Source organism: Elgaria multicarinata, chromosome 15 (assembly GCF_023053635.1).
Source record: "Elgaria multicarinata webbii isolate HBS135686 ecotype San Diego chromosome 15, rElgMul1.1.pri, whole genome shotgun sequence".
NCBI lineage: Eukaryota > Metazoa > Chordata > Lepidosauria > Squamata > Anguidae > Elgaria > Elgaria multicarinata.
This window is the reverse complement of record NC_086185.1, coordinates 30,221,223-30,236,035: the sequence shown is the minus strand read 5'-3', so window position 1 is coordinate 30,236,035 and position 14,813 is coordinate 30,221,223. Positions and strand designations below refer to the sequence as shown.

Sequence of the window (14,813 nt, the reverse complement as noted above, 5' to 3'; positions counted from 1 at the left end):
TTGCACACAACACCCTAAATCCTGCTGCTTAATTTAAAACACTTAACCAGCAGGGTCTGAATGGGCCCACTGATAGACATTTAGGGATGCTCCAGGTCCTGTCACTAGAATTAACCCTCTCTAACAGAAACTCAGTAGCCTGGTTCCTATGGCATAGGCATGGTATTGACACCACCACTAGCATCAGTCTTTCAAAGTGAACAAAAACAAAGATGTTTATTAATGGAAATAATTTGCAAATGAGAATAAAATGTCACTCTTCAAATAATAGGTTGAGATTGCTTAAAGATTCTTAAATTAAATAGGATTGCTTCCAATTACTAATAGGTAGTAGAGTCTTTCCCAGCTATGTAAAATTTCAGTAGCTTTTCCTTCAGACCAGATTTCCCTAAACTCCACCCCACAAACAGGAATACATTTAGGAATTTCCCTAAACTTCATTAAAAAGGGAACAGATGCTTTACATCAGTCTCCCTCTGCCTACAGTTATTCCTGTTTCTTCTGGCTTCTAGGATGAATCAGATATTTCTGGGTCTACTAGTTGAAGTTCCAAAATAGACACCAAAAATATGTTATGTATACTTTGGTTTGCTCATAAAATTATCAAGTTTGATACAAAGTGTAGTTTATTCAGACAACAATGACAAATTTACTATGTTTAATTCTTAAAGTTTAAAATTTTAATGATATATGAGCAAACCATATTATCTTCTAGGTTCCTAATGCAGCCTTCCCCAACCTGATGTCCTCCAGATACTCTGGACTACAACTCCCCGCATTCCTGATTATTGGTCATGGTTTCTGGGACTGATGGGAGCTGAAGTTCAAAACATCTGGAGGGCACCAGGACTGTTGTAAAGCAACTTTAGGTCTGTATTGCATATTTATTATTGCTAAAAGTGCAATTCTGTGCATATCTACCGAAGAGTAAGCCCCAATGACTACTAATGAGGTTTACTCCCAGATAAATGTGCATTTATTTATTTACTTATTGCATTTTTATACCACCCAGTAGCCGAAGCTCCCTGGGCGGTTCACAAAAATTAAAACCATTCGAAGTATAAAACAAACAGTATAAAAACATGATATAAAATACAATATAAAAACACAACCAGAATAAAATCAGCAGCAGTGTAGAAATACAGATTTAAAATACAAATTTATTGGACTGCAGCATAATTTTCTGTTTTCCTTGTAGCAGATAACAGGGATAGTCTTGTTTTCTGAAATTGTCACTTGCATTTTAGTAAAATATAAGTGATAATTGCCTTTGGATATTTATGTAATAGAAATTTTCTTATTTGTTTGTAGCAACACATTTTTTAAAAAAATGTTCAAACTTTAATTTCAGATGGTGTGCTGAAGGTGGAAACTTAATTTGCTGTGACTTTTGCCATAACGCCTTCTGCAAAAAGTGTATATTGCGCAACTTAGGCCGAAAGGAGCTGTCAAACATAATGGATGAAAATAACCAGTGGCATTGCTATATTTGCCAACCAGAACCTTTGCTGGACTTGGTTACTGCTTGTGACAGTGTATTTGAAAATTTAGAACAATTATTGCAGCAAAATAAAAAGAGAATCAGAGTTGACAGTGAAAAAAGTAAAATGTATGACAATATACTTAAATATTCTTCAAAGAAAAATAGCTCAAGTTGTAATGGAGAAGAAAAGAAATTAGATCGTCCATATTCTGGTGCTGTAAACTATTCCTACAAAGCATTGATGGTGCCAAAAGTCCTGCTTAAAAAAACAAAAAAATTGGTTGAAACAACAACAAACATGAATGCTAGTTTTGTAAATTTTTTGAAGGATGCAACTGAAAATTCTGAAATAAACCCAACAGTGCACTTACGTCAGCTGAAGGCATTTAAATCTGTGTTGAGTGACATCAAAAAGAGTCATGTGGCATTGGATGAAGGTCTGAATTTGGAAATTCAAGCTCTGGATGCTAAAATCAAGCTAAAGAATACCAAAGAGAGAGAAACTGAAATTAAATTGGATAGCAACGAAGTGAAGAAAACAGAAGGAAAAGAATTCAAAGAACATAGAATCACATCAGAGGTCAATGAGTGTGCAGATCAAAGTGTACCAATAACGGAACGGACAGGAAGCAAAAAACCAAACGGCAAAGATAAAAAATCTGGGAAAAGTGATGAACTTCAATATGAACCCAATAGCACTGAAGCAACAGATATGGATATTGTATCCGTTCCCTCATCTGTTCCTGAAGATATTTTTGAATCTTGTATGGAAGCACAGAAAGCAGGTGAACACGGCACTGGAAGTATGAAATCTAAAGACAGTAGGGGAGGAATGAAGTTGATATCATCTACAAAAGTTAAAAAAGAATTGATTGTGAAACTGACTCCAGTTTCCCTTTCCAGTTCTGTAAAAGCTGAAGATTCAGATGGAAAGCCAGAAAAGGGAGAGAAACAAGAAAGTGGAAAAGAAAATTGTAGTGCTGAATGTCCACCTGAAAATAAAGTAATTTCACTGGTAGATGATAATGATCTCAGAAGGTCTCCTCGTGTTAAAACCACACCCCTTAGGCGTCCAGCAGATATAAACACCTTAACATCTAATTCAGAAGAGGACAGCAATGATGCATACAGTGAAAAACATAGAAGAAAACCTGCACATTCCAAAAGAAAGAAAGATAAGCAGAATTCTCCTGATAGCACTGTTCACAGTGCTCAATCGAACAGACCAGATACAATGGACCAAAGTTCTGATTCTGATGAGATACCTGCAGTCCTCCAAGAAGTAGCCATGATGAACCACAGTTCTTCAGATGTTGACAGCAGCAATGGAATGTCCAAGGATGTGTTAAATGCTTTAAAGAAGCCAACAGTGAAAGAGGACAATGGAAAGCGAAAAAGAAAAAGTTCCAGTTCTGGATCAGATATGGATGCTAAAAAAGGCAAATCAAATAAAGATTTAGCTGTTGCTAAAAAGAAACGCCAGAACTGTTCAGATTCTTCTAATTATGATTCTGAGTTTGAAAGCGAGAATTTGAGTAAAGCTCAGCCTGGAAATAAAGGCCCAAGAGATAATGATGGTTCTTCGGAAGAGGAGCCAAATAAAAAAGGAAAAGGAAATTCAAAGCAGCAGCGGCAGCAGGGTGAATTGTGCAATGAAGTTGATGACGCTGAGCTCTCTGCTCCAGATAAAGAGAAGCTAGGCAATTCTTTGGAAGATGCACCTTGTAAAGAGTCATCGGTTAAGGAGAAGCGAACAAGGGATTTCAAAGAGAGGGCCTCCAAAACGAAGCAGAATGTGTCCTCTGAAAAAGAAGACAATAGCCTTTCAGGCAAGAGAAACAAACCTTTGGCAAATGAAGGACAGGATTTATCTTTGGATGATACAGGGCAGTCTCTAAAGCAAGACCAGAGTAGTGAGTCCTCAGATGATGCTAGAAAGAAGGCCAAAAAAGGCACAAAAGAAAAGGAAACTATGAGCCAGAGGAAAACCTCTGAAAAGGGGCAAAGTGATTCCTCTTCTGAAATTGAGAAGCCTTCTGACAAAGAGAGTTGTAGTGCTACTAGAAGTAATAATACTCAACAAAGAACTCTTGAGGGCAAGCTGAAGAGGAACTTGAGAGAGAGAGTTTCTAAAAAGCCCCAAGATAATAATGCTGCAGAGACTGAGAAATCTTCCAAAAATGAACAGGTTTGTGACACTTCAGAAGATAACTTAAAAACAAAAGAAAATAATGCCAAGGTAAAGAAAAAAGCAAGTCCCAAAAGAAGAAATTCCAAAAAGAGAAGAGGTGACTTACTGTCCTCTTCTGATGAAGACTTCAATGAACAAAAAAAGAATAAAAAAAGAGGAGCAGCCACTAAGGGAAATAGCAAAGGTAATCGTAAAGAAAGAGGGAAAACCAGTGTTAAAAAAACAAAGAATGAAACCATCACTACCACTGCTACGTCGTCGTCTTCAAATGAAGCTGAAAATGAGGACCTGAATTCAGCAGGCGAGCAAAGCAGCGACGAGCAGAAAATTAAGCCGGTGACGGAAAGTTCGTTGGCGGCTACAAAAATTGGATTTTGTCAGTCTTCAGGTGTGCAAAAGATTAAGTCTAAATTTATGTTATTTATTTACAGAAGTTTTTTATAGGCCTGTGAGCATAATCTAAAGCTTTGAGCACTTCCTTGATAAAGCAGTTACATTTTCATGTGCGCTATGTGTTGGGGTTTTGTAGTTTCAAGGATATTAATTTTTGTTTGGATTGATACTAAATTGCTGGTGGTTAAAAACCCCAGAAATTAATGAAACGTTGATTTTATATTGCACCTAAATATGAGAAATGCAGCATCCTATTTCCCATAGTGGCAAACCAAATGCCTCTGGGAAAACCACTAGCAGGACACAAGGGCAATAACACTGTCCTGCTGTTAACCCAAAGCAATTTAAATTGGCAAGAAAAATGGCTGCTTTTAAATCAAATTTCCTTTTGATGTTAGTCCATGTATTTCCTATACAATAATGGAAGTCTGACCATGAAACTAAGTTAATTTACAGCTAATTTACACTTTCAGTTTACAACCAGGCTTTGTATCTTTTGTTGCACTGAATATATTTTGTGTGCTTTCCTTGTTTTTATCTATGTAGGGAATATATTTAAAATATTCCTATTTTGGGTCTTGTTTATGACGAGCACTGTGACTGGTTGAGAGGTTAAGTATGTAGAGGACCCTGCTCATTGAACAACATTAGATTTTCTTCCTCTTTCCTGTATTTCTCTTTACTTCTTCACTCTTCCTTGGCCTAGCTGTACCCTCACCAAAACAAAGTAGCAAGCAATGAAATGCCCATGACTGATAGATGGAAGCAAAGCCTGATAGTATTGAGGGTATTCATATTTGAGAAATGATCATATTGGTTCTTCATGTATTATTTAACCCACTATGGGTTAACATGACATCCGAACCCAGTCTATGTCTCCTTTAACTCAGTGACCTGGTTCACACATAACTCATGGGTTGTTGGGGCAGTGCAGAAGCTTGCTGCCTCACACTCCCCGCTTCCCTTTTCCATCCAGTTTAGCAAACAACCCAGGAATGTTCCATTTCTGAGTTGTTTGCTAAAACTTCTGAATCAGGCTCTCCGGGTTGTTGAGGAAGAAACAATCTAGTTTTAACCCTTGGTTTGATGTTGGGTTAAAATTCTGAGTTGTTTCTCCCTCGACAACCCAAAATATGGGGTTCATATGTCAGGCTGAACAATCCACGAATGGGGTTGTTTGCTAAACAGGATGCAAAGCAGAAGCGGCAAGTGGGCATGAGCATGGCCCTGACCAACCATGGGTTAATTAACCCATAGTTTGTTGTTATTAATCTAAAGAGGAATGTCTTCAAAATATTTCTATATTGGGTCTTTCTTATGATGAGCACTGTGGTTAGAATCTGGTTGGGTCATTGATGTAGTTTAGTAACTGTAAGGCTAACATGCGTATATTCAGATTATTTAATATTAACTTAGTTATTCTTTAAGAGAAGCATAGAAATTCTACATTTTAAAAAAAATCTGCTTTAAATCAGATTTTTAAAAAATCATGTTTATTCACCTTAATTCCCTGCAGCTGGTAGCAATAGATAGCCACATTTTCTCTAACCCCCCTTTTAAACAATCTAAGCTAGTATCTGTCACTACATCTAGAAATTCCATAGGTTAATGATGTGATGAGTGAAGAATGTAATCTGTGGATTTATTATTATTATTATTTATTTATTTATTTATTTATTTATTTATTTATTTATATAGCACCATCAATGTACATGGTGCTGTACAGAGTAAAACAGTAAATAGCAAGACCCTGCCGCATAGGCTTACAATCTAATAAAATCATAGTAAAACAATAAGGAGGGGAAGAGAATGCAAACAGGTACAGGGTAGGGTAAGCAGGCACAGGGTAGGGTAAAACTAACAGTAGAAAGTAACAGTAGAAGTCTGCACAACATCAAGTTTTAAAAGCTTTAGGAAAAAGAAAAGTTTTTAGTTGAGCTTTAAAAGCTGCGGTTGAACTTGTAGTTCTCAAATGTTCTGGAAGAGCGTTCCAGGCTTGTTCCAGGCAAGTTCCAAACTTGCCCTTGCTAAAGTAGGTTAAAAGGCTTCTTAAAGTACATATAGGCCTATGATAATGAAAATGGGTGTCACACATTGTTATAATTTGGCTTGTAAAATTGAGCCCACTGACCATACATGTGTGGTATTGGGCCAGGATTGAAACCGTCCAGTTTGCACATGGTGTGGTGGAAACACTTGAGTCTGCAATTCTATACCCACTTATTACTTGTTATTTATTTAGTTTAAATCCAACCAAAAACAAATGTTCTTTGAGCAGATTACAAAAGCTAAAAACCCCCAATATAAAATAGAGCACAGTAATAAAATATATAAAACATCCATAAAACCTACAAAACCTGAAATACATGCCTCAGAGTAAGCCCACTGAACTTAAAGGGACATACTTCTGAGTGAGCATGTATATGATTGCACTGTGAGTTTTCCTTACAGTTGCAGAAAGCACACTGACTGCCACCTTAGAGGTCTGCTGGAGTTGGGCACACAGTGCTGTTTTAAGAGGCGCATGTATGTGATACCATGTTTGGATCTCCCCCATCTCTTAAATTGAATAGAATTATATTACTCATAACATGTGGTTAAGTGATGTCATTGTAGATAATTTAAATTTCGACTTGGGTATTTGAAAAGGCCCTTGGCACATTTTGAATCTTGCCATGATTGAAATATGCACACTTTTGTATGCCGCTGTTCAGATCTTTTCAAACATTCCCAGTAGTATACTTGGAGATTGATTTCATTAAGGCTGAAAAATAGTTTCAGGATAGTACAGTATGCTAAGTGTAGAATAAAACTCATATCTGAATTCTTTACTTTAATCATCCTTTGGGACTAATGTAGTATGTAACTGAAGTTTTAAAGTTTTCAGTCTGATTTAGTATGCCATCCTGCTTAAAGGCAGAAGGAGAGAAAGTGCTGTTAGGCTTATTTCACAATGGGAAATGGCTATAGATAGATAATGTGGAAAGGAATAAGGTACATGGCTTTGTAGCTCCTCCTATGGCAAAATCTTGATATCTAGAGCTTTTCTAGCCACAGTCATTGACTCTTCTTACAAAGCAAGATCTCTTATATGAGGAAACTTAGGGTTGAGGGGCTGTGGTGGGTTGCTGAAAATATGTGAATGAGAGATGGGCGGTGCTATAACACAAATGAAAGGGAAGGAAATTGAATGTGTCCTGGTCAGTTGTACTGGTGGATTCCTTGCCTGCTGTGAATGGCTCTCTTAGACTTTGAAACGTTGTGATTCCCCACTTAAACTAATGCAAGCACGGGAGAAGATTTGTATCTCTTAGGCCTATATGTCCCACAATATTTGGAATTTTAAAAAAATCTATTTTCACCAAAAGTCATATTGAAGTATTTAAATACCACTAAATAGCAATTTGCAATATTTTAAATTTGGAATACTTTCTTGGGCAATACTGAAAGTGTTAAACAAAATAAGCTAAGTAGCTCACTTTTATGTGAAGCCTGACTTGAATCTGAAAATTCCTAGAGTCCTACTATTTTCCAGAAAATGCCATTGAAAATAATTGACAATTCCCTGGCAGTTCCAGGGTTCGTGGTGGTGTCCGCTATTGGCACTGAAAATGATTGCACTTTTTACTTTTCTGGAAAAGCAAGGCTACCTGTATTTAGGTTTATCATACTGCCCCTGCTTGGTCTGTGTGTCTATGTGTGCTTTTCATTTTGTAGCATAAGAGTTATGAGTGCTTCTAAAAATAGGAAATGACTTTACCTGTTTGTGAAGACTGTGTTTCTGGCATATATCATTGTCTTTTAAACAGGGAAATGTAGGTCCCCGTGTGAATCAAAATGGGAGGTTCTTAAGGGCAAATGAGCAGCACTTGATTCTAGAATATATGGTACCCAATATAGGGTGCTTACCTTGCTGTGCTATGGTAGGAAAATCTCTTGTGGTCATCAGCATTTTAGAAGCTACCTTTCTTGGTCCCATCTACATCAGCCATTTTGGCAAGTGGGGCTTATCTGGTGTCTTCAGAAGTCCAGCACATTCAAAACCTCTACTAAGACTTTCAAAGTGTATTTTGGGCTGCCTTTACTTAAATAGGACTCAGACTTGAATAACTAAAGTAAGGCGACAACAATGAAATTTCCCAACAGAAAATGCTGAGCATAAAGGTTTGGAAGCCATAGACACAAGGAAACAAGAGATTGCGACAAGCCTTAGCTCTATGGTGCCTCTCTCATATCCCTGTAAGCAGATCTGAGGTAGAGATCATGAAAGAGGTATTGGTAGAAGAGATAAACTTTGGGATGGAATCCATGGCGTGTGTGTGTGTGTGTGTATGTGGGAAATAAGTCAACATTGAGACGCAAAACCTAAATATAAGTAGCCTAAAACGTTTTATTTATTTATTAAAATTTAATTTATTTATTAAATTTATATACCGCCCCATAGCCAAAGCTATGAACAAACTTATGAAAAAAAATCAATGATACCAGTCCAGCAACCAAGATATTCCAGTCTAGTCTGCCAGCCCAGAAATAATGCAGTCATGGTTAACTACCCAAATAATTGCTGTGATTAGCAGGGTGGTACAGAAATTCTGTCTTTTTCTTCTTCATTTACAAGTATATGCAATGGAGGGAAACAAATCAAGAGATCTTTTCTTGTTTCTCATATCTGTGACTTTGCACACTTTGTCTAGAATAGTGGAAGATAGGAATAGATTTACTGTTTATTAATAATTTCCCCTGAAATGCCTGGTACATTCCCCCATTTCCATAGTTATATAGGCTGGAACATTTTTTCCTCCTCATGCCATTGGGATTGAGGCTTGCCTTGAACCTGGGATTCAGCCTTTTGATTCTGGCATAGCTTGTGTGTAAACACTTCCATATGGACATACAACACCTCCAGACCTGAGGATCCGTGACCAGGATTTAGATGGATGCTTTTAAAACATTAAATGTATATGTTCTATGCCAGTGAGAGTTCAGAGCTTCTCCAAGTTGCCATAAATATGTAGGAAGGAAAATATTAATAGTGGTTGAACATTGGGCCATCTTTGCTTGAGTTGCATCATCACCCCATCAAATAGGTTACTAGGCAGATCTGGCCTAGTAACTTCAAGGGTTCCAAGGCTCCCGTGTTCCATGTTGAACACTGAAGTAGTGGGATCCTGGTACCACTCCGCCAAACTCCACCCTATCTAAGGAGTACTCATCTATGTGCCACAATTTCAAGGTAGATTTTGCAGGCTCATCCTCCTCTGGAGGCTGCTCAAAACTGTTATAGGATGAGGTCATGCATGCTCCCGCTGACAGTGTAACATTTAAGAAAGCTGTTCAATCAAGAGAAATGAGATCTCCGACGGGTGAAATTGTAACCCAAACCCTGCCTTCTTTGGGGAGCCAACTAGTGCTTCAAGATGCAAAGCACAGTGGTGAAGAAAATGTAAAGAACAGAAAGAGGGAGGCCCAAACATGCTCAGTGATCACTAGGGGCTACAGAATGTTGAGTGTCGGTTGGAAAAGAAAAATGGAAAATGGAGGGGAGAAAGGAGAGAGTGAATCAGCCTGCTGAAGCCCATTGCAGCGTAGAGTATTTTAGAGGAAGGCATGTCTAGCTGGCTCAATGAAGAGGAGCACTTCTGTAAGGGGCTGAGAGTATACTGCAGTATTTTGTTGCAGGACCCATGAGTAAAGTTCTATTGCCCTAAGCTGAAAGGTGTTAAGGACACCTGAATACTTCCTCTCAAATTCCGAAAACCCTTCTAAATACTCCATAGAAACTTTTAAAACTGGCAAACAAATCTTCAGTATTATAAAAGACACAACTGTTATTTTAATAGAAGTCCATGTTTGCAGAATGGAAAAACGATAGTCCTCTCATCTTCGTCAAGTTGACTCCTTCATGGTTTACCACCCACCTTTTCTTCTTTAGTTACTCAATAAAAAGGAGGGCATTATATTTTTAGTTGCATAAATCAATGTTGTAGTAGTGACAACATGTTGTAGAAGTCAGTATTGAACCTGGGAGGCTACAGTTATAAGAACTTTGTAAGTAAGAACTAGCTCATGAGTTTGCTTTTTTCCTCCTCCTCCATCCTAATCGGGCCTTGAGTCATGCCAGTTAGACTCGCTTTGCAATCAGTGCAGTTTGAAGCCAGGGGAGATAATAGCTTGAGAGACAGAATTATAGTAGTCCAAAAGGGTACAGGGGAATGGAGTGGTGAAGTTATAGGGGTGCACCATGGCAGGGGCCATACCTCGGGGTGCCAGTGGCTGTCACTTCACTCGGGGCAGATACAATGCATCCAATTCTGAGCACTACATAACTTTGCTTGAAGGTTTCACTATATAAAACTATGGGCTATTCCAGCCCATGCAAAGCCAGATATGTTTGCTAGTTGGTAATAAGAGAGGCTGTTTCACACATTTCCCTGGTGAGGGTCAATCTAGGACAAAAGGAATATGTCCACATTCTCCATCCCACCAGATGTACAAGGCACTGTGCCAACATTGCACATAGGGCCATATTTATGTGATCTTCCCTCTTCTTTAAAGGGAGAGGAAATGTTATTGTAAATTAAAACTATGTGTACCTGGCTCATACAGTGCCTTGTATGCCTACTGGAGTAGGAGATACATACACCTGCTTTCTCACCACAGGATGTCAGTCCTCTGTTGGATGCATATAACTGCTCAAGTCTGTAGAGTATCAGTGCAATATTGCACAGTTAGTTACCTTGTTAGTGTTATAACTTACAGCCTCTTCTTACTGTATAGAAGCTGCACTGATAATGCAAAGCTTCATTATTATTAGGCTTTATTTATAATTTTATTGTTATGGGTTTGGTTCTTCAATTTATATAGCAGTCCGATAAGAAATTTGTTTATAAAGAGATCTGATTGTAATGCAGAATGGTTCAGGTGATGATACTTCAGCACCTGAAACAACAAGCTTCCTCTTGTTCTAATATGTCTGCCCTTCTTTCTTTCTAAAGGAGATGAAGCGGAGAATAAATCGGCGGCTGTGCCAGTGGAAGAGGAGGAAGATGATGACGATGATCCTGAGAATAGGTATGATTCCCTCCGTAAGGACTTTAAAAAGATTATAACACACCCTAGGCGTGGGCGCAAACAAGAGCAACGGAACAGCAAGCAGGTTGTAAAAACCAGAAGTGCCTGCCTTGTAAAGACTCGCTCACAGGCTTCCCGCAAGTTTGAACGAGAGGCCAGAAAACAAACCCCCAAATCCAGAAATGAAAAGAAAATGAGAAAATACATTTAAGTGTTAATTCACACACCTTGCGTAGGGTGTGTTATAAATGCACTGCAGCACTGTCCGTTTTAAGTTTCCATGTAAAATGTGGATTTTGTGTAAATTGTACATTCAGTCACATTTCTTTTCTTAAAAAGTGATGCTTATGGCTGCCCACAGGAATAAGAGATGCAGATTAGCAATTCTTCAGTTATTCCAAGTTCTCTGTTTTGGCTCTTGAATTCCTTTTCAGTTGGTGTGTAAATTAATTCTCATGAAAACCTGATAAGAAAGCAGAGCCATAAGTGGGCTATGCTTTTGGAGAAATCCGTTTTGTAATATCCTGAATTATTCACTTTTTAATTTAAAAGTGAATACTTGGTAGCATTAATGTAATGATTTGAATTTGTGCCCGCTTCAGTCATTTGAGTGAGTTTTTGCGATGTTTGGACTACAGTCGCATGTTAAATCTAAACATGTGCATAAATGTATATTTGGTATTAAAATTTAATGTTAAAATATCACTGTAGTTAAGGATTTTAGTTCTGTAAGCCTTTATAAATCTCCAAATACATACGTTATGTAACTGATGTAATTGCCAAATAGTAAAACGGAAAAAAATAGAAAACAGTGAATACTTAGGTTGCAATCCTATACTGACTTGTAGACTTGGTTGGCATGTAATGGCAAATTGTGGTTTAACTAATCCACGATTTTCCATTTGTGTGGAGGAGTGAGCTGCCTCCCACTCCTCACTTCCACATTCAATCAACAATCTACAATTAGCTGTGTTGTAGGTTGTTCAGCATGACGTGTGATTCCAGAACACTGGGTTGTCTAGGGGCTAAACAACCCAATGGTTAATCCAACAACAAACCATAGATTTAACTGTTGGGTTGTTTAGCCCCTAAACAACCAGTGCTCTGCATTCACATGCCATGCCCAACAACCTCCGACCCAGCCACTTGTAGGTTGTTGATTAAAAGCGGAAGTGGCTGATGCACCTGCTCTCTCCCACTTCTGCATGGGGAATCATGAATTTGAGTGTGACAGGCTAACCAGGTCATAGTGGGACTTACTTTTGTGGAGGCATGTATAGGATTGTGCTGTTACAGGATTAATGAAGTATATACTGTCAAGCCATCTATGCCTAATGTTGGTTACCAGGCAGTTTCTTTTGTGAGAACTATTTCTACAAATTCAATATAATATAAGATATATTTGACATTGATAAATGTGCAATTGGCTTTGTGAAAATAAGAATGGTTTGTTAAGAATTTAACTGGGTTTTTTTCTGCATTATTATAAAGTGAAACACGTTTTTGGTTTTGTACCTGAAGTGAATTTTAACACTTGTTCTCCCATATGGACTTGGGTACAGATAAAAATGCTGCTAATCTAGCTGTTACTTGCTTTTAACACACAGCATTTAAATACGTAATAGTAAACTTTAATAATTGCTTAGGGGTTGACAGTATAGAATGATAAGCAAACTTTTCAAAAATGTAGTTTCTTTTAAAGAATCACATTGAGTTCCTTATTTAATTAATAGATTTTAAAAGCATTTCTAATAGATAATATCATATAGAAAATTAGATGTTTTGCTTGGAGTATTGTTCTTTATTTCTTAAAAGTCAGTAAATGAATCCTGAAATAATTTAATCATAAAGAAGAATTTTACTTAATAAATAAAAGTAAATTCCTGGAATTGCTTTAAGGGGGGGAAGAACCCCTGAATACTGTACAATCCAGGAAAAGTATCAATCTACCTCTCTTAGATGGAGTTGGTTTTCATCAGCAAATAGTCTTAACCAATATACAAGATGAATATTGGTTGACGTGTATTATACCGTATTGAAACACTTAATTTTATGTCAGAATTGGGATAATGCAATTAAGTAGCTGGTTCGATGACCATGTATGTTAGAGAGATTCAAAGAGTTGTGTGCAGAAATACCGCAGGACATGGAGGCTTTTCCTAGCATTCCTTCCTGATGCGGTGCCTTGTACCCTTCCCCCCCTTGAAGAGCAGCTCCTATGGTACAGAGGGATGAAGATTGGTGTATTCCCTCTTCCCCCATTTCTAAGTTGAACTGCTTTCTGCATGCACACGGGGCTGTTTGGTTCCCTGCTGTGGTGAGTCCTATTGAATGATCAGTGACTTTCACCATGACATATACCAATCCCCAACTTTAAACTAAATGCTCTTATGGGTTGCAGTTTAACTATTGCCTGCTTTTTTTAAAAAAAAAATACCCAATTCTGCCAGGCCAAAGAGGGATGCTAGAGATATGTAGTAATGTTATACAGCTTGGACAGTTGTACCGACAACTTACTGTCCTGAAGAAACCATTTTAACATGCCTCTTATTAAAATGTTAAAACCTTTTGCAATATTTTAGTGGGTCTTACTATAACAGACAGTGCTGTATTTCATTGTGGTGTGTATTTGTTTCTTATTGGTTTGTCTGAATTTTTAAATAGTGCTGTTTTAATATGTTTGGAGTTACTTTTGTTCGTTAAGAGATTCATAGTGTATTCATGCACAATGCCTTTGAAGTATTTGATGGATGCAATAAATTTTTGTAAAACATGTTTCTCGTCCAAGCATTTAATTTAAGAAGTATAAAACACATTTTTTCTACTAAGATATTATAGGGGTCAATTAAGCTGTTTTCATTCATATTGAAAATTTGCCCATATAATACTCAATTTAACATTTCTGTGGTCTCTGTGTTTAAAGCTAAAATTGTTAAACATGGCATCTCAATTAAAACATAGTGTGTCTTTAGCACATCATTGCAGTTTCCTTTATGTATTGGATACGTTCAGGCAATTGCAGACTATGTCAAATGCAAACATACTCCTTGATTCTATTTGGAGTTGTTATACCCTAGAAGACTTGTGCATGCATTCAGGGCTTTCCCTAGTCTTTCCATCTGTGACACCCTGCATGATTCATGCACATGCGCTGGCAAAATTGCTTGATGCTCTCTTCCCCTTGATATAAAAAGTATTGTGTTGGTTTGTCTGGTTGTAGGAGTGAATCATGGTGGGAACTGATGCCAGCTATACCTATGGAAAGGCAACAAGCACATGTGTGGTCTTAGTCTTGCAATTGAACTTACAATGCAAGAGACTGCAAAATGTTTGAAAGGGGGCAAATGTTGGCCTCTTTTCAGTTTTTAAAATGTAATAAATACATGTGGATATCATGATTGGCAATACTCATGGGAAAAATGCAGATAGTCCTAGGTTCTAATAATGAAAACTGCAAGTAAGTGTCATATTGGTCACCTGATAAATTCTATATCGGTCTTCTCCAACCTGGTGCCCTCCAAATGGCTACTTGTTAAAACATCTGGAGGACATCCGGTTGGGAAAGGCTGTTCCATATGAAAAAACAGAAATGGTTTACTCACATATTTTACAGGTGAGTTCTTTGTGAAATTTCTTAACTATTCTTAACTAAACACTGATTTGAAATTGAAATTA

At 37.6% G+C, this 14,813-nt stretch overlaps 1 protein-coding gene across 2 annotated transcripts in view; it reads left to right on the top strand.

The window, feature by feature from the left end:
• ATRX (ATRX chromatin remodeler) overlaps positions 1 to 14,813 on the top strand; it is a 97,373-nt gene that overhangs the window by 31,297 nt on the left and 51,263 nt on the right. For both annotated transcript variants that reach the window (XM_063141858.1, XM_063141856.1), the window contains exons 9-10: positions 1,352 to 4,062; positions 11,063 to 11,138. In XM_063141858.1, coding sequence (XP_062997928.1) covers positions 1,352 to 4,062; positions 11,063 to 11,138 — 2,787 coding nt within the window. The remainder of the gene's footprint in view (positions 1 to 1,351; positions 4,063 to 11,062; positions 11,139 to 14,813) is intronic.